Source organism: Eleginops maclovinus, chromosome 17 (genome assembly GCF_036324505.1).
Source record: "Eleginops maclovinus isolate JMC-PN-2008 ecotype Puerto Natales chromosome 17, JC_Emac_rtc_rv5, whole genome shotgun sequence".
Taxonomy (NCBI): Eukaryota; Metazoa; Chordata; class Actinopteri; order Perciformes; family Eleginopidae; genus Eleginops; species Eleginops maclovinus.
In genome coordinates this window covers 16,100,404-16,120,406 of record NC_086365.1, presented here as the reverse complement: position 1 = coordinate 16,120,406, position 20,003 = coordinate 16,100,404, and the positions used below count along the sequence as shown (strand labels likewise).

The 20,003-nt window shown below is 40.3% G+C and overlaps 1 protein-coding gene across 1 annotated transcript; it reads left to right on the top strand.

The window, feature by feature from the left end:
- Positions 1 to 1,740: 1,740 nt before the first annotated feature.
- On the top strand, positions 1,741 to 19,517 carry cpm (carboxypeptidase M). Its single transcript, XM_063905407.1, has 10 exons — positions 1,741 to 1,910; positions 3,535 to 3,708; positions 6,517 to 6,614; positions 11,580 to 11,752; positions 13,386 to 13,485; positions 13,739 to 13,844; positions 14,244 to 14,414; positions 16,220 to 16,372; positions 16,487 to 16,635; positions 16,869 to 19,517. The coding sequence occupies exons 1-10, from the start codon at positions 1,862 to 1,864 to the stop codon at positions 17,133 to 17,135; spliced, it is 1,440 nt and encodes a 479-aa protein (XP_063761477.1). The 5' UTR covers positions 1,741 to 1,861; the 3' UTR covers positions 17,136 to 19,517.
- Positions 19,518 to 20,003: the final 486 nt, after the last annotated feature.

Below are 20,003 nucleotides of genomic sequence, written 5' to 3'. Positions count from 1 at the left end.
AGGGCTACAACCTCCTCAAGGACGACCCTACAACCTCCACAAAGGCCCCTAAAACCTCTCAAAGTACTGTTAAAACCTTTCCAATGATCCTTAAACCTTCTTAATCACCATTACAACCTCTACATTGACTCTAAGGACTTTCAAACCTTCCTCAAGGTCCCCAACAACCTCATCAAGGACTCCTGCAACATCTGAAATCACCTTTAAAACGAGGCCAGGCCACCTCTCCAAGACATCTTCTCCCTCATGAATGCCCAAAGTCCTTGGAAAACCCCTTTACTGCCCCCTTCAAAGGTACTTAAACCTCCTCACGCCTCCTTACAACCTTTTTAAAGACTCTGATTACTCCTGCAACCTCCTCATGAATCCATGCAATCTTCACAAGGATATTTGAATCTCTAAAAAGACTCAAAGGAGCCATGCATTGTCCTCCAGAACACCTTAAATAACCAATGCAACCTCTCCAAGATGTGTCCTACCTCCTTTAAAGACCCTTAAACGCACCTTAAGGAGTCTTTAAACCTCATGCATCATCCTTAAAACATAGACTATACATCCTATGACCCCTACTTGTTTAAAGTATGCATCAGAACATCTTCAAAGACCACTCGTCACTCACTCCAAATATCTTAATATCTGCTTGTTTATCTGGTGGGTTTTTGGGAGCATTTCCCAGATGATGTATCAGAGAGGTAGTTGTAGTTTGGAGCTGTAGCCAACAGATGGCGCCAGATCCCCCAAACTCAAACCTCCTTTCTGATTCTGCTGAGGGTTTCTGTGATTCGCTCTGCTTTTCCTCCATCACAGGTCCGGTTTTTTATCCCACTAAAGCAGGAATGAAGTCTTAATAGTATGCATCCCTGCAGCACTGGAATCAAACACACTTGGTCCTTTACTCCCGCAGATACAAAAGGATGAATGGGGTCACACTGTAATGGTTTAGTGTCAACACCTGGGGGCGCCAGAGTAGAATTGATCAGATTACACTCGCCTTTAAACTCCACCAAATGTCAACTTTAAATAATATAATTAAGGTGAAATGTGCTAAAGGAGTCTGAATAGGACTTGTGTCTCAGGGAATTCAAGATAAATAACTTTGATGTTGTCTAGTTTGACTAAAAAAGTGAATGAACTTTAATTCAAGGAAAAACCGACAATTTTTGAGTAAAATTAATCTTTTTTTTTGTATTTCTTTCTGTCTTGATTGTTTTTCAAGAAAAGAAACCAATCCTCTTCAATATATACACCATTTATTTCTCCCTTTATAAACACCTTACAGGTAAGAAGAGCTAAAGGTTAGACATGATGAATAAAACCATGTTTAGAAAGCAGTAAACATGTATGGATTTATTGCTTTGTTTCAAAGGGTTTATAGTTAAAGGAAAATGTGTTTCACTTCATAGCTGATGGCAATGCAGTGTTATTTCTTACCCGTGAACTTTGTATTTATTAACTATGTTTATTTATTCATTTTCTTTTTATGTATTTTTTTATTATTTGTTTTTCTTTCTTTATATATTTTTATTGTATTTTTAATTTTATTTTAATTTTATTTATTTATTTTTGAAATTTCTTCATATATTTATATATTTTTGTTGTATTTCGTTATTTTCTGAATGAATCACCACTACGTCTCATTCATAAACCTGTTGAATCACACACACACATACACGCACACGCACACACACACACACACACACACACACACACACAACCTCAGGAAGCTCTAAGCCCCGCCCCTCCCGGTGAGAGGCCCGCTGGTGAATAAGGAACATTCATTGAGAGAGGGGCAGACAGACTGATTACCAACACGCCGGTTCCAGCACCGGGACTCTGCCGGTACTGCTCGGTGTGAGTGTGTATGTGTGTATGTGTGTGTGTGTTGGAGTCACGTACGGACCTGCAGACAGGTAAGACTCTGAGCGTCGGTGCTGATATCTGTCTGTTATCGATCCGCAGCATGTGTAGAAATTCTCCGTTACAAGTAAAATACCTGTTGTTTTAGTAAAAGTACACAAGTGTATGCGTTCAAATGGACTTACGGTACTTGAAGGACTTAATATAATTATAAAACTTGGGAAAGAGACGTGTTGGTGGAATAAGAACTCAGGGAAACGTCCTCCCAGTACTGAGTTAGTTATCACCACTGGTCCCTGTAAAGCTCAGGTACTGTACTCACAGCTCTGATACACCTGCATACTAACCTCCAATTAGACTTTCATTAGAAATACCAAGTCTTGGGTGAATGTTCATTTAATAAAATAATATATTTAAAATGATGTAATAATAATGATGATGATAATAATAGTCATTATAATTGTAATACAGAACCTTTCAAAATAAAGCTACAAAGTGATTTAAAATAATAACAAACTAAATTATTGCAGAATAATTAAATCCCTTTTTAATGAACTGTTTACATTAATGCTGAACTAACAAACGATTATACCAATGTTGATGTTGAATGTTGCTTCGGATAAAAGCGTCAGCCAAATGCTACATACTGTAAATTACAAAACCAATGCAAATCAGCTCACATTAACTCAAACAACAGAATAGAAAAATAAATAAATTGCACTTAAAAATGAGTCTAAACACGATGGACAAAAAAGCTTTATAAAGAAATCTATACATTTCCCAAAAGTGTATTATTATTATAAATGTGTATTTATTATTTTATTATATTATTATGTATTGTTATTATTGTTATTATTATTATTTTATTATTATTTAATTATTATTGTTGTTATTATTTAATCTTCCTTTATTCATTCTTCTAGTCGTTGCACTCTCACTGAGTCAATGACGACACTGTGACAATAAAACACATCTGCAGACTGGAGTTACACACAGTGACAGTAACACATGCAAACACACACACACACACACACACACACACACATTTGGTAATTACATATTTTTACACAGGGTTAAAATGCCTGTAAAGAGGGGTTGACAGGTCTGCTGACAGCTGCAGAGAGACAGTGTGTACTGTACAAAGTGCACTTACTGACAGTGACAAAACAGAACACAAAAACACACACTTTCACAGCTCCGGTTTCACACACACACACACACACACACACACACACACAGTCCCTCAGGGCTCAGACGTGCAGCAGGCCCAACAACACCTTTCTGATGAACACACACTTTTATGAGGTTTCAGACTTTTTTTGTTTGGTGTCATTTGTAATATTTCTGTAATGGTTTTGAATCTTTTGAAGGTCTTTTTGTTTCAGTTTGTGTCGTTTTATGTTCATTTCGTTAGTTTTGCGTCTCTTTTTATAAGTCAATGTCATTTTGTACCTCTTTAATGTAAGAAATTAAAATTAGAAGACCATAAAAAAGGTAAAAATGAAATAAACTGAAGATATTTACAAAAGGAGTAAAAATGTCCAAAAAATATTGAATAAAATGAAAAATACTCAAAGTCAAACTCAAAGTCAAACTGCAGATTTAAAGCATAATTAAAATATAGTTTATTTCATGTGGCATCAACACCTGTATACTTCCTGTTGTCTCCCCCCACAGGGTCAGTGATGTCACCCCTCCACTCCTTCCTCTTCCTCTCCCTCTTCCTCACCCCTTCCTCTCAGCTGGAGTTTCGTTACCACAACAACCGAGAGATGGAGCAGTACCTGACCGAGCTCAGTGCCGCCAGCCCCGACATCACTCACCTGTACAGCATCGGGCAGTCCGTCAGAGGTAACGGCTTTCCCCCAGTCTCTGTCAGAGGGAAAAAACGGTCAGCTGTTCCCAAAGTTCCGGAACACAGTGACATCACTACTGAACAGTCGCGCTCCTATTGGCTAGCGCTCCATCACATTGTACGTGATAGGTTAACACAGGGTGTGTGTGTGTGTGTGTGTGATTGTGTGTGTGTGTGTGTGTGTGTGTGTGTGGTGTTTCTTTAATATGTATGACATGACTGCAAAGGGTGGTTAATTTAATCTGTAGACTGCTTAATCTGGCTAATCACACACACACACACACACACACACACACACACACACACTTTGGACGCAAGCCAGCTGGTGTCCTAGATTAGCTCAGATTAGATGTGTGTGTGTGTGTGTGTGTGTGTGTGTGTGTGTGTGTGTGTGTGTGTGTGTGTGTGTGTGTGTGTGTGTGTGTGTGTGTGTGTGTGCGTGCGTGCGTGTGACTTGCTGTGGCCTGCAGAGCTTCGTTCATAGTCACAGCCGTTGTGTTTACTCAGCAATATCTTCTTTATTGATCTTTAAACTTTCATAATGTGATGAAAACATGAAGAGAAAAGGAGATACATATTCTGTCATTCTCATGTTATCTCCATTATTGCCTAAACTACTACATAAACTTACTTACTTGTTATTGAAGGCAATCAATATGTATTGACTTCTTTAAATGCATTACTACCTTTTAAACCTGATAAACATCTGAGCAGTCGAGCACCCACTGTCCGTTCTGCCAGACTGGTTAAAGGTTGTTGCAGAAAACTGTTAATGAGTCCATGTTTTCTACTCCAAGAAGTCCTGAATATCACATCCCTGGTCACTCATTTCAAGTCACAGAGCTAAAGTATTTCATATGTAGGTCTCTACTTTAAAGAGTCCTCTCCTGCTGATGTTCAGGTGTATATCAGTATGTAGAGTCTCTACTTTAAAGAGTCCTCTCCTGCTGATGTTCAGGTGTATATCAGTATGTAGAGTCTCTACTTTAAAGAGTCCTCTCCTGCTGATGTTCAGGTGTATATCAGTATGTAGAGTCTCTACTTTAAAGAGTCCTCTCCTGCTGATGTTCAGGTGTATATCAGTATGTAGAGTCTCTACTTTAAAGAGTCCTCTCCTGCTGATGTTCAGGTGTATATCAGTATGTAGAGTCTCTACTTTAAAGAGTCCTCTCCTGCTGATGTTCAGGTGTATATCAGTATGTAGAGTCTCTACTTTAAAGAGTCCTCTCCTGCTGATGTTCAGGTGTATATCAGTATGTAGAGTCTCTACTTTAAAGAGTCCTCTCCTGCTGATGTTCAGGTGTATATCAGTATGTAGAGTCTCTACTTTAAAGAGTCCTCTCCTGCTGATGTTCAGGTGTATATCAGTATGTAGAGTCTCTACTTTAAAGAGTCCTCTCCTGCTGGTGTTCAGGTGTATATCAGTATGTAGTGTCTCTACTTTAAAGAGTCCTCTCCTGCTGATGTTCAGGTGTATATCAGTATGTAGAGTCTCTACTTTAAAGAGTCCTCTCCTGCTGATGTTCAGGTGTATATCAGTATGTAGAGTCTCTACTTTAAAGAGTCCTCTCCTGCTGGTGTTCAGGTGTATATCAGTATGTAGAGTCTCTACTTTAAAGAGTCCTCTCCTGCTGGTGTTCAGGTGTATATCAGTATGTAGTGTCTCTACTTTAAAGAGTCCTCTCCTGCTGATGTTCAGGTGTATATCAGTATGTAGTGTCTCTACTTTAAAGAGTCCTCTCCTGCTGATGTTCAGGTGTATATCAGTATGTAGAGTCTCTACTTTAAAGAGTCCTCTCCTGTTGATGTTCAGGTGTATATCAGTATGTAGAGTCTCTACTTTAAAGAGTCCTCTCCTGTTGATGTTCAGGTGTATATCAGTATGTAGTGTCTCTACTTTAAAGAGTCCTCTCCTGCTGATGTTCAGGTGTATATCAGTATGTAGCGTCTCTTTATGTTTCTCATACTGTCTGTACTGCAGCACCTCTTTCCACCCTCTGTCTGAAACCAGAGCCCAGTCTGCTCTGATTGGTTAGCTGGCCTCGCTCTGGTTGTGATTGGTTAACTGCTTAGCCATGTCCCGCCCCCTTGACCCGAGTGTTCTATAGTGATGTCATTGTGTTCCGGAACTGTGGGACCTGTAGAACACACTACAGGAAATGGGACACCTCCTTCTAACCACATACAGGAAGAACTACTCAGTCCATAAGAATGAATAACATTCTTTACCTTTTCAGGACTTTATTCTGATTCCCACACATGATGTTAGCTGCAAATGACACACTGTATGACCTCTTCATTTAGTATAACAACAGAGCTTCTGTTAATCATTTCTAATTAGTCAAGCAAGGATATCAAATCTCCAACTATTTGGCCAGTAAACTTAAAACGTATTTGACAGCAGACAGATATTTTAATGTCCATCACCTTGACTTCTGAATATTTGCACAACTATTGATGTTTCCTCATCTGTACTTTGCTGTTAGCTTTAATTATCTCCAGTCAGTATGCTAACACAACGAGATGAGATAGTAAACATTATGCAACCGAAGCACCAGTGTGTGTGTGTGTGTGTGTGTGTGTGTGTGTACACAGTACAGCCTTGCTGCAGACTGATGTGTATTTATGTTTAACTGTCCTGTCCAACTGCATGCCTTACAGTCCTTTTTGCCCATAAAATGTAAACAAATATGACTTTTATCTCAATTTCTGGATGTTACAGAAGTTAAAAGACCTAAAAATCTGGTTTTTTTGTAAAACTTTGCAGTTTTTTTTAATGTAAAATCTGGTGTTTTCTGTCCCAGGTCAGGAGCTGTGGGTATTGGCTCTCGGTCGCAGTCCTCACCGTCACAGCGTCGGCATCCCCGAGTTCAAATATGTGGCCAACATGCACGGAAACGAGGTGAACACACACACGCATGCACACACACACACACATGCACACACACACACACACACACACACACACACACACACACACACACACACACACACAGGACCCCTCCCTATTGACAGGAAGTCGGGCTAAAAGGAGACTACAGAGCTCAACAAAAGCCATTCAGAGTCAAACACACTCCACACACACTTTTGTGTTCAAACGACAGACCATGTTTGTGTGTGTGTGTGCGTGTGTGTATGTGTGTGTGTGCGTGCGTGCGTGGGTGCGTGCGTGGGGTGCGTGCGTGTGTGTGTGTTCTCAGCTGCAAATGGACAGTGTGCTGAGTCAACCTTAAAGACTGAGTCGAGATTATGAAACAAATCTCTGGATTTCAGATTTCAACACAAACAACAACATCAATAATGGACAGGAAATAACTTTATCGACACTGCTGTGAAAACAAACACTAAACAACAACAAGGAAGCATAAATCTCTGGTGTACAAAAGAAGAGTCTGCGCATTATTCTGTCTTTGTATTTGACTAACCCTCCTGCTGGTTGTGATACCACTCAAAACTTCTCAGTATTTTACATTTTTTAAATATATTTTCCTCAAATTTTCTTCAATCCTTGACATAATTTTCCGCACACTTTTCAACATATAAATCTTAGGTTTTTCATATAGTTTTCACCATTCTTTAGTCGTATTATTTTTCTACCAATTATCTGTTATTTCTGTCCCGTACTTTTAAACTTTTTTTCTAATAACTATCTTTTATTTTTCAATCGTTTTGAGATATTTGAGCATTTTACTGCTGTAGATGGAACACCTTATATAGACTGATGGGAGTTCAATCTTTACAGTACTTGGTAAGTTACTGTCAGCTGCTGGTGATATTCACATCATTTACATTGGTGATGAATACATGGATCCGTTAAAGGAATAAAACTAATTCAAACAAAATCTCCTTTTTAAGAAATCTGTGTGAAGGAAGCACTTAGTGACCCCTGACCAGCATCTGGTTACTGTGGCGACGGCCTACTGCTGCTCACACTATGGGTGTGTGTGTGTGTGTGTGTGTGTGTGTGTGTGTGTGTGTGTGTGTGTGTGTGTGTGTTTGTGTGTAAGTCAATGGAAATGTCCTTAAATAGACAAGTCACGCCTCAACACACACACACAGTCAGCAAACAGAGTCAGTGGAGTGTGTCTGGTCAGGGGAAACTTCCAGAAAAAGACCTTTTCATTGAAAACACACACACACACACACACACACACACACACACACACACACACACACACACACACACACACACACACACACACACACACAGCAGGAATATAGCCTCGTTGAAAAGGTATTGTGTGTGGGTGTGTGTGTGTGTGTGTGTGTTTGTGTGTGTGTGTGTGTGTGTGTCAGGACTTTAATTTCCTGTGAGAATAACAAACAGACTTCATTCTGTCCCTTTTATCTCACATCGTTGTGATACACTCTCCTATAAAGGGTTCATCCCGACAAATAAAAGCTGCACACGGATGTTTTAGGTATTTTTGGACCATCAGTGTAGGCGGAGCTAAAAATGTTTAAATCAGGGTGGTGCTCGAGGAGAAATCCTCCAGAAACATCCTCTCTGTGAATCATGACCACATTTAGTTTATCTATAAAGTCTGGCCTGTAGTTGTTGAGGTATTATCGTTGAAAAACTCGTACAAAGTACTTACAATATATGTGTTGTATCAATTTTCACTAGTAGAAACAAGCACCAGTTTACATGTGAAAATGTTGTACATGTGCGTGAGGTGCAAAACGTCCCTTTCTGCACGTTCTCTATTTATAATTATCTCTCGGAAAAGGCGTTTGCATATTTTTGATTCGCGCTCACCCGAAACTGTGTTGTTTAGCAAACACTTTCAAAACACGGGAAGCAAACAACGTCCAAAATCAGACTCCCACTAAAAAGAAGAGGATGTTTCTGTGAGTCGTGTCGACAGAACAACAGAAGCAGGAATGTAGCTTGCCTTGTTCCAAAATAAAATTCTGAGTAACAATCAGGTAACACCTCCAATGCTATGTCTTTACTCGAAGCTGATCTTATCTATTTCTACCTCAACAAACAGCATATTTTCATGTCGGCGGAACACAATGTGTGTCCTTTAGTCTGTCTTTAAATCTCACATGACTTCACCTCACCACCGCTAAGCTAAAGGAGGCTAATGTTGGGCTATAAAGGAACTACAGCACGGTCACATGACTTCACGTCACCACCGCTAAGCTAAAGGAGGCTAATGTTAGGCTATAAAGGAACTACAGCACGGTCACATGACTTCACGTCTCCACCGCTAAGCTAAAGGAGGCTAATGTTGGGCTATAAAGGAACTACAGCACGGTCACATGACTTCACGTCACCACCGCTAAGCTAAAGGAGGCTAATGTTGGGCTATAAAGACCTTATTTCAGGCTAACAACCAAAAACAGGTTTCAGAGTTTAGTCACAGTATCATTTTTGTAGATAAAATGTCTTCGGAAACAAAAACACATCCTGAGCTAAACACAGCAGGGTGTGTGTGTGTGCAGCTGAGCAAACTCTTTTTCCTACACACACACACACACACACACACACACACACACACACCCTGCTGTGTTTAGCTCAGGATGTTTTTTTGTTCCCGAAGACATTTTATCTGTTGCTAAAGTGAACGTTAGCTTACATCAGCTAATGCACAGCTACGTAAACACTCTGCAGCAGTGCATTCTGGGTAGTGTAAACTAGTTTGAAGTTAGAGGGATCTGCTCTTTCTTCCCCTGCTCCTAATGGAAACACTTCATCTATAATTAAAACACTTCATCTTTAAAGAGTAACCTGCCGGGATTTATGAAGCTGAGTAATGACGCTGACGACATTTAAAGGGTTTCTTCACCCCTAACATGACCATCTGTTTATAAAATACTCACCCTGTGTCACCTCACATGCCTCCACACTGAACAGAGTAAGGTATGAAGGTGTAAATCTTACTTTTCTTTTAAGTGACTTCTATATATTTAGTTTAATTTGTCGGGGACTATTTTTAGTGGCGGATTAATATACATTTGGTCTCGTAGCAAGTATTTGTGGCAGGAGGATGGTGCAGAGGTGGGAGGAGTACTTGAGTAAAAGTAGAAGTACTCAGGTCTTGTACTTGAGTAAAGTAGAAGTACTCAGATCCTGTACTTGAGTAAAAGTAGAAGTACTCAGATCTTGTACTTGAGTAAAGTAGAAGTACTCAGATCTTGTACTTGAGTAAAGTAGAAGTACTCAGATCGTGTACTTGAGTAAAGTAGAAGTACTCAGATCTTGTACTTGAGTAAAGTAGAAGTACTCAGGTCTTGTACTTGAGTAAAGTAGAAGTACTCAGATCGTGTTCTTGAGTAAAAGTAGAAGTACTCAGATCTTGTACTTGAGTAAAGTAGAAGTACTCAGATCTTGTACTTGAGTAAAGTAGAAGTACTCAGATCTTGTACTTGAGTAAAGTAGAAGTACTCAGATCTTGTACTTGAGTAAAGTAGAAGTACTCAGGTCTTGTACTTGAGTAAAGTAGAAGTACTCAGGTCTTGTTCTTGAGTAAAGTAGAAGTACTCAGGTCTTGTACTTGAGTAAAGTAGAAGTACTCAGGTCTTGTACTTGAGTAAAGTAGAAGTACTCAGGTCTTGTACTTGAGTAAAGTAGAAGTACCAGAGTGTAGGAATACTCTGTCACAGTAAAAGTATTCTAAATGTTCCTCCAGTGAAAGTAGAAAGTACTCTCCTCTAAATGTACTTAAAGTAGCGACAGTAAAAGTAGTCATTGTCTGATTGGTCCATTTCAGAATAATATCTCTGATATGTTTTATAATGATTGATCATTAAAGTGTTCTCAGAGCTGGTAAAGGTGCAGCTAGTTTGAATGGCTGTGTATACTGCAGGGTAGCTGCTGGATTTACTGCAGGTGAACTACAGTCTGATTTAAGGGAGATTATATTCACCATCATTCATTCTAATCTGCCTAGCAACTAAAGGGATTGAATAAATGTAGGAGTGAAAGTACACCATTTACCTCGTATTATGCTGCTGTGTTTATTGTATATATTTTGTAACTCTAGCACAATACATTCCTTCAGGATAAATAAAGTCTTATCTTAGGAGACATCAGATATTAATTCACACAAACCTGTTATAGATACAGTTAGTGCTTCTTTTTGTCTGCACGTGGGTTTCGGTGACGTGAGAGAAAAGAGGAGTGTAGGAGTGAAAGAAAACGATGGCCAGAGGCTCTGCTAGTCCAGACGTGTGTGTGTTGCGCTTCTGTACACACACTCCGTTAACACACACACTGTTTCACCTTTCCCACCCTTCTCTCTTTTCTGCCTCCTGGGGCTCTCATTCATTCACAAAGTTCTTAGAAAAACAGCCTCCGACGTGTCTCTGGTTTGTCTTTCGAGTCCTTGCTGAGTCACAGTGAAACATCCAGCTGAAGGTCATGTCCTGTCCTGTTAGAGAAACACACACAGGTGAGAGGGGGAGGAAGGAATGGATTAGAGGGTGAAACTGAGCAGCAGTGACATGAGGAATTTCATAGAAGTTCTAGGGTGTGTCCCTCATATTTTAATTCAGTGAAATCCAAAAATAGTTTGGTTGTTTGGCTGGTTATATAACTGGTTGGTTGGATTGTTATTGAACTTGTTGGTCGGTCGGTCGGTCAGTCGGTCGGTCGGTCAGTCGGTTGAGTGGTATGGCAGTTGGTTGATTGTATACTTTTGGTCGATTTTAACTTGCATTAAGTTGTAAGCGAATAGCTCCACCGATTTTAAAATCTAAAATGCCCTAAGCTGTTTATATCAAGCATTTATCCAGTCGATTGTTCCATATTTAATACCGAATTGCATTCTGAGGGATTTCAGTTATGCCTTTGCACGTGTGAAATGTATCAAATAAATGAATGTTCTTAAGGAAATACTCTTTATGTGTTTGTGTGCAGGTCCTCGGCCGGGTGTTGATGCTCCAGCTGATCGACGACCTTGTGCGCGGTTACAGAAACAACGAGGAGTGGTCGGTGAAGTTACTGAACAGCACCCGCATCCACATCCTGCCGACGATGAACCCCGACGGCTTCGATGAGTCAGACACCGACTGCCTGTTCAGCCAGGGCAGGTACACATGACGAACCAACAGAGAATTACCATGAAATCCGGGGAGCTTTTAACACTTTCTCAGCTAGTTTTGGTTTCCTGGAGAGCATTTATTGTCTTTGTTAAGGATCTTTTAGCTCTTATTTTGGTCCCTACCATCTCCAAAAGTATTCTAGCCGCAGACATGTTTCCAATGGGGAGCTGAACACACTGTCTCCCAGATCCTTTGCTTGGCTACCACTGCTTCGTTTGGTTAGTGTATGTCTTATTGTGTGAATTTAGTGTTTTGAGGGTTGGTATGAGTCTCTTTTAGCTCTGTTTTTGGTCCCTCACAACTCCTATAAAGGAAATCATCTTTCCAATAGCAGAAACACCTGTCAGATGGGGAGCTGAGAACTGTCAACCAGACACCATTGACAAAAACAGTCATTTAACCCTCCAGAACACAGGAGTGGCTGATGTACCTCTGCTTAGTTTGGTTAGTTAATTTGTGTTATTGCGTGACTTTAACGGGTAATCAAAGTCACACAATCACACCAACAAACGTACCAATGGAGAAAATGGTAGACCAGGGACCAGCAAAGGTAAAATGACTGTTTTTGTCAATGAGGTCTGGTGGATTTGAAGAGAGCTAAGATGACATCTTCACTTCCTCGTAAAATTACTGTTTACAGCCAGACATTTCTCAGTTTCCTGCTGGTATTTCTGTCCGTTTCTCCAAATTCTGTCTGCTGAAGGTGATACATTGACCGTGGATAAGTTCCTCCCACTTCAAACAATACAAACTATCCCATAAAGAAGCTTTTTCAAGGTTAAAAACTCCACTGGAGAGTGTGTGTGTGTGTGGGAGGGGAACATGTTTGACATCTATACACTAAACTATGTGACGATCCAATGCCCAACACGCACTGATAGGCAGGAAACCACACACAATGTAGATCTGTATCACACACACACACACACACACACGCACACAGATTACAGTCACAGTCAAAGCCTTTAAGTATCCAATTATGAGTGTTTTGACTTCTTCTAATGTTGCGTGTAGGAGACTCTTGTGTGTGATTGTATTTCAGGACGTAAATCTGTTCAGACAGCCTCATTTTAGGGACTCAAAGATGTGAAATATGTTCAAATTTGAAGGTTTTTATTTGAGCTTTCGATTGTTTTTGTTCAATTATGAGCACCACACTTTATATTTTCAAATATCTATTGCTCACGAAGACGAGGTTTAATAGTTGTTTGTGTGTTTACTGGTATTTTCAGGTTGTCTTTTTATTGTTATGGACTTAATAATGAGTCATTTATACCAAACAATAGTGGAAAAAGCCTCCGTTGACCCTGATGCATGAATAAAGACACACCCTGTTCCTGGAGGCAGAAACAGGAGTGCCTCACGCAATAAGAGCATCTATTTTTCTCTAAATGGGACCAAAATTCACAAAATAAACATCATACTGTGTTGAAGAATACTTGAAGTTACAGATTGAGACCATACACTCCTCAGGGAATTGTTCACTGAGGTTATAAATCAAGTGAGAAGTTGGGTTAGTTTTTTATAGACCTCCATGCAATCTGTTCTGCTCCGTGGAGCCTCCTGCTGGATGTTAAAGCTCAGTTCCCATTAATACATGTTCAACCTTTGTCTGTTTCAGGGGCAACTATAACGGCGTTGATCTGAACAGAAACTTCCCAGATGCGTTCGCTGGTCTCCGGAAACAACCGCAGATAGACGAGGGGAAGCGGGAGGCAGAGGTAAGTGTGTTTGGATGAAGACACAGATTTAACAATATTATTTGTATTAAACATTCTTATGAAAAAAGTTTGATAAACACTGAGCTAGAGGTCTTAATGTGGTTTAATCCATCACTAACAATAGCCACTATTTGCTCCTGTTCGTTTTATGAAAATACAGACTATCCTCAGCATTATCTGTTAAAAAAATCAGTTCCAAAATTGGTTGTCTGCTTGCTCTGTGATTGGCCGGTTGCCGTGTCATGTGTTACAGGTCAGGGCTGTGATTGGCTGGTTGAGGATGGAGAGTTTTGTTCTCTCTGCTAACCTTCACGGAGGAGCTCTGGTGGCCAGCTACCCTTACGACAACAGCAACGGAGGTACACACACACACACACACTCTGTAGTAAGTGGTCTTACAGCAGTATGACTCCAACGTTGTTAGTTTAGAAGTGTAACTCCGTGAAAAAAACAAACATGGTGGTCCTCAAAAAGCCAATGTCAATGTTTTGTTGTGTGTTTTTTCAAGATGAGTTTTTCCTTTTATATTAAGTGTGACGCACAGAGATGGAGAGACAGGAAGCAGGCTGTTAGACTCGTGACATGGTTGAGCAGCGACAGATAAATATACAACTTTAGAACAACTCTCCCACACACTCTTTGTGTTGCAAAACCCAGCAGCCTTTTCTATGAATCAATGTAACTGTTTTTTATGGATAGATTAGCTGAATACAACCCAGGTAAAACCTCTCTTATTGAAACCTTTTATATTTCTGCAGGCAGTGAGCTGGTGGGCGGGGCGAGCATCAGCCCTGATGACGATGTTTTTAACCACCTGGCGAAGGTTTACTCCCACAACCACGCCTCCATGCACCGCGGGGACCAATGCCGCGACAGCAGTCCCTTCCTGGAGGGCGTCACCAACGGATACCTGTGGTACCCAATCACAGGTGAGCACGATGCATGAAGTTTCAATTGATAGGGACAACAGTTACAGTTTATAGCCCAACATTAGCCTCCTTTAGCTTAGCGGTGGAGACGTGAAGTCATGTGACCGTGCTGTAGTTCTTTTATAGCCCAACATTAGCCACCTTTAGCTTAGCGGTGGTGTTGTGAAGTCATGTGACCTTGCTGTAGTTCCTTTATAGCCCAACATTAGCTTTTCACTTCAGAAATCATAAAGTGGTGTTAATATGTGGAGATTATCCTGCTGAACTAAACGTGTAAATATCATCCCGTTGGCTTTGGAAGTAGCTTAGGATCCAATAGCAGTATGGTCTCTTGTCAGCGTGAGGTTAATTCCTAGAAGGACTTCGTGGAAACATTGCAGTCAGAAACTTCAGGCTCTGGTTTCCTGCTGCAGAAATCTGATCCCTGCAACACGATCGCTGAACTGACAGAGACTGAACCTGAGAGAACTGGCCGCTGAAGGTTGAAAAACTTCCACTGTACAGATAATTCAATGCTAATTAAGTTTAACTGACCTAATTCACTTCTGGTTTGTGCCATGTCATAATCAAAGTCTGTGTGCCTTTAATAAGTCCAACCCTGGGTGTTTATTATAGATTTTATTTTGAAATGTCTCTATTCTTGTTTGGATGTTTTATTTGAAAGCGTTAGATTTCTATTTCATTTCTTTGTTGGCTGCAAGAAATAATTCTTAATACTTTTGTTACTGATTAGTCCTCCTATTATTTTCTGGATCAGAGAAAGTGAAAACATGTCGAAGGTGCTGTCTTTAAATCTCTGTTTCTGTCAGTCCGAACACCAGAGATATTTGCTTTAATGTGATATAGAAGTCCAAACGCAGTTATAATCACACAGAAACCTGGACATTCGTCTGTTCTATCCGGGTTTCTGCAGGTCAAGCTGTCCTTGTGTTTTCATCCAGTATTTATTAACATGTTATTTACATGGCACGGCCTGCAGTACACACTTACTCAAAAATAAACCTGTTTGAAAGCCGAGTTAATGAATACCTGCACACACGCATGCAAAGTATCCCAGCGACTCAGTTAAATTAAAGATTTGGTTTTACATTTGGATGGAGATGTGTTTCTCCTGGACAGCCGATTTGCACATTTGTTTAGCTTTTCAACCCTTTTTGCCCTTTTTTCAAGGGTTAGAAACTGTATTAACGTAAGAACAATAGCAAAACTTAATCATGAGTTGGATAAGATATAAGTGAATAAACAAATAAGTAATTTGACTCACGCAAAACTTATCCAGATATATGTTTTTTGCCTGGAATCAGCAAATATTTTATACTTTATATCAAATCCTCGACTAAAAATGAATGATTTAAAGTCTAGATACAGTGTGAATATCAATGAATGGCTTCTGATGGGGTTATTTCATATTTTAGGGATGCCAAGTACCCCATAATTACTGGAAACAGCAGATTTATTTCCTAAATATGCAGCTTCTGGATATTGTTTGCTTGGTGCTGACATTGACTGAAAACCACAGTGACATTTGAGGCCGCAGCGCCCCCTGTGGTCACAGAATAGAGTGTTTGTGTGGATTTCAATTCTTTATTTTGTGTAAAAGTTGTAGTTTTTGTTCATTTCTAAAGCACCAGAATACATTAAAATATTCACCATATTACCCTCAGAAATGACTGAAGATTTAATCACATTTGTCACCTAAAAAATACAGTTTTTGATCAGTTTTCACCAATACACTCTGTGTGTGTGTGTGTGTGTGTGTGTGTGTGTGTGTGTGTGTGTGTGTGTGTGTGTGTGTGTGTTTGCAGGTGGGATGCAGGACTATAACTATGTGTGGGCTCAGTGTTTGGAGTTGACTCTGGAAATTTCCTGCTGCAAGTTTCCTCCGGAGAATCAACTTCCTGCTCTGTGGACGGAGAACAGGAAGTCTCTGCTGGCCTTCATCCTGCAGGTCCACCTGGGTCGGTACCTGTCTGTCTGTCTGTCTACCTGGACACTGAACAGCATAAACCAGGATCCTTACCATATGTTGTCTGTGTGTGTGTGTGTGTGTGTGTGTGTGTGTGTGTGTTCAGGGGTCAAAGGTCGTGTGTTTAACGGCTCCGGGGTGCCGGTGCAGAATGCGGTTGTGGAGGTCAGAGGTCGAAGCAACATGTGTCCGTTCAGAACCGACAAACACGGAGAATATTACCGACTGCTGCTGCCGGGAAACTACACCTTCACGGTAACACACACACACTCACACACACACACACACACACACACACACACACACACACACACACACACACACACACACACACACACACACACACACACACACACACACACACACACAGAGACACACAGAGACACACACACACACACACACACACACACACACACACACACACACACACACACACACACACACACAGAGACACACACTAACTGTTATTATCCTGTTTTAATCTACAGGTGACGTACCCTAGTCACAAGGTTTTGAAGGAGACACTAAACGTCCCTCATGGACCCGATCAGTACTCCGCCATGAAACACGACTTCATGTTGCGCCAAATCCCCGCGACGACTGTTAGCACCCAAGCTAACCCCACCAATGCTAACAGCACCCAAGCTAACCTGACCCCCGGCTGTAACTACACATCAGTCCTTGACGCCGGCGCCTCCAGGAACTCGTGGACGGGACTGGTTGTGGGGCTCGGCCTGGTGGTGGTGCTGCTATAGCTAATTAGCTGAAGTGCTGAGTGCTTGGTGTGACGGACACAGGTTTGAACCCCCAACCTGCAAGAAAGGAACAAGAACACGTGGCCCTGCAGAGCATTACTGAGGGGTTACCGCAGAACTAATTTGAGGGAGAATGGGTGACCAGGGTGGGGTTAAAGCACGGGCATCGAAGAAAGCTCACATGCATGACGTCAGAAAAAAGGTGGTGCTGGAAGCTTTGGGTTGAGCAGCCAGGTTTCCATCCAGATGTGTTGCAAATTCAAAGTCATTTGCAAAAACGAAATACGACGTTGGTTCAAGGAGAGAAGTTCTCCCAAGAGGATGAGGGCCACGTGAATTTTTTTAAAGATCTGGACAAAAGTGAATCGTTGTTTCATGTTGTAAGATTATAGTTAGATGCAACTCAGAATTCTGAGGAAAGAAATAATAATTGATGAACATTTTCAAAATTCCAAGAAAAAAAAGAAATTGAGAAAAAAAGAAATGTCAGAATTAAAAAAAACTAAATGTTGATGAAAGAAGTCTCAGAAGTCCGAAGAAGTTCACCTGTGGCCCTAATCCTCTCCCGTAGAAACACGCTCACGAAAGAGTTTGTCTCCATTTCCCTGCAAACTCAAGAAGCTTTTGCTCTTAATTAGATTCATAATTCATTCTGCGACCGAATGTCAAACGTTCAGATGCTGGAGTGATCAGCATCTTTCTTGGAGGCTTAATATTAATGGAGTAATCCTTTAGAGAAGGTCTCAAATAACCGCTAACACTAAAGAGCTGTACATGTGAGGAAAACGTTATTTAATCATTTCTACGATCATGTCGTATGCATTTTAATACCAATCCAGCCCCATCCAAAGGCATGCAAGAACAGATAAAGACCTCAGGGGAATGATTGCCCTTTTCCTGCGTCATAGAGACGAGATCTGCAGGAATAAACACGTTTTAGCCACAAGATGATTTCATTTGAATGGATAATAGGAGGAGAAACTACAGCCTTAATATGAATGTGGGTACAGGTCGTGATGAAGCTCATTAACCGCGGCGGAGACAGACCGTGTCATTTCATAGGTGAGGAGCACTTTAAATTAGCGCTTGCTGGGACTGTTTTTAGAGAGGGGAATATTCAAACCAGAGGAAAAGGATCTTACAGAAGCGATTAGTCATCAAGCTGAACTCAGTGAGGTGCGTTTGATTTACGGCTTCACACGGTTTACACAGAGTCATCACACCTGTTCATAAAGGTGTTTCAATATTTCTGCATATTTCATGTGTTTTGAGGAGGGTTGTGATTAATCTGCGGGGTCGACAGATGGTTAATAGAGGAGGAAATAAGAAGAAATTGCATTTTATATTCACCCATTATCACTTCTCTTATTATTACTAATCTGTTCTTGTAATCATTCCTGAATCTGCTTGGAAATGTTTGTTTTTTAAAACGCCATGCAGACATTGCTTGAAAATGATGACATTTTTAAGTTTTATTCCGTATAAAAGTAATTCAGTTATAGTTTTCTCCACGTTTGTAGAAATATAGGCTAAAAATATATAACATTTTCCACACAAGTCATCCCTTCTCTCGATGTATTCTTGCTTTAATGTGAATTATAACATTATCTAATGTTGGTTGTGAGTAAACATCCATAAATCTGCGGAAGTTGCTGGAGAAAAATAGCATTTGTAGTTTTGTATTCTGTATAAAAGTGATCCAATATTCGATATCTGTACAGGTATGGACACATCCTAACACTAGCTACTATTAGCTAATTCTGCATACTTTATTATGCCAATTTCTTCACATTTAAACAAAATATAGGTTAAAATAATGTTTGTATTCCCCTTCTAACAGTATACTTCCTGTTTACTGCCCCTAAGCATTTTGGGAATTGTAGTTTATAAGCATACATTTTGGGTTATCCCCATCAAGAAGGGAATATTATTCTAATAGAAACTTAAATAGAAAATACAGGACAATTTAAGGAATGGGAATCAAACCAGCAACCTCCATCTGTGAGGTGACAGATATACACTCTCTGTACACAGCATATGTATTTATATGAAGTATTTACACGCAGATGTGTGTCAGGTTCAGCTCCAGACAACAGGTGGGATGTGTTTTATCTCAGAGGTCAGTGAAGTTTATTTTTGCCAAATATCTTCTCATCTTTTTCTACTTTTGTACTCTTTGATATTCACGCTGTCTCCATAGTCAAATCCTCTCCTGTGCCATGTTGTAGTGGCTGCCGGATTCAGTCACAATAAAAAACACCAGACCTCAACACAGATTTACATTTCTGCGTTTGTTTACTCTGAAAAGCACTGTGTGTTTATTATGAGCATGTGTGTTTGTGGAAAGTTAGAATTCATAATAAAACAGTTGAGCTCAAAGGACTTGATTTTACACTATTTCAGAATCATTTGTAAAAAGAAGAAATCATTAAAACGCTGTGAGAGCTCAGTGTTGTCATATTGAGTTTTCTGGCGCTTACCGGCCACCGTAGCTCCCTGTGATTCGGTTAATTAGGAGCTGCCACTTCCCTCGTGTCCTTCTTTCTGCAGAAACTTGATGAAACCATAACGGTTTGTTGTGAAAACGTGAGGAATACAAATACGATTTTAAAGGAACTACTTTCAGCAACAACTGCGTAGAAACACAGGGCAGGAGGCGGAGGGAAGGGGCGACAGGTGAGCAGCAGGTGTTTGTTTTGGGATAATTAAATGATCTTTTACTGAGGCAGTTGTTATTATAAACGCGGGGAAGTTCGCTTTAAGCTCAGATATAAGACAGGAATTCACCTCGGATCCAGCAGGTGACAAAGCTAATGTTATTTTCAATACCTCAAGTTTTCTGTGAGTGAAAATGATTCTAGAATAATT

Coding starts and splice junctions, on each gene's coding strand:
- cpm (XM_063905407.1), top strand. CDS start 1,862: ATGTGTGTATGTGTGTGTGTGTTGGAGTCACGTACGGACCTGCAGACA. Junction 13,486..13,738: donor AGGGGAAGCGGGAGGCAGAG/GTAAGTGTGTTT, acceptor CATGTGTTACAG/GTCAGGGCTGTGATTGGCTG. Junction 16,373..16,486: donor CATCCTGCAGGTCCACCTGG/GTCGGTACCTGT, acceptor GTGTGTGTTCAG/GGGTCAAAGGTCGTGTGTTT.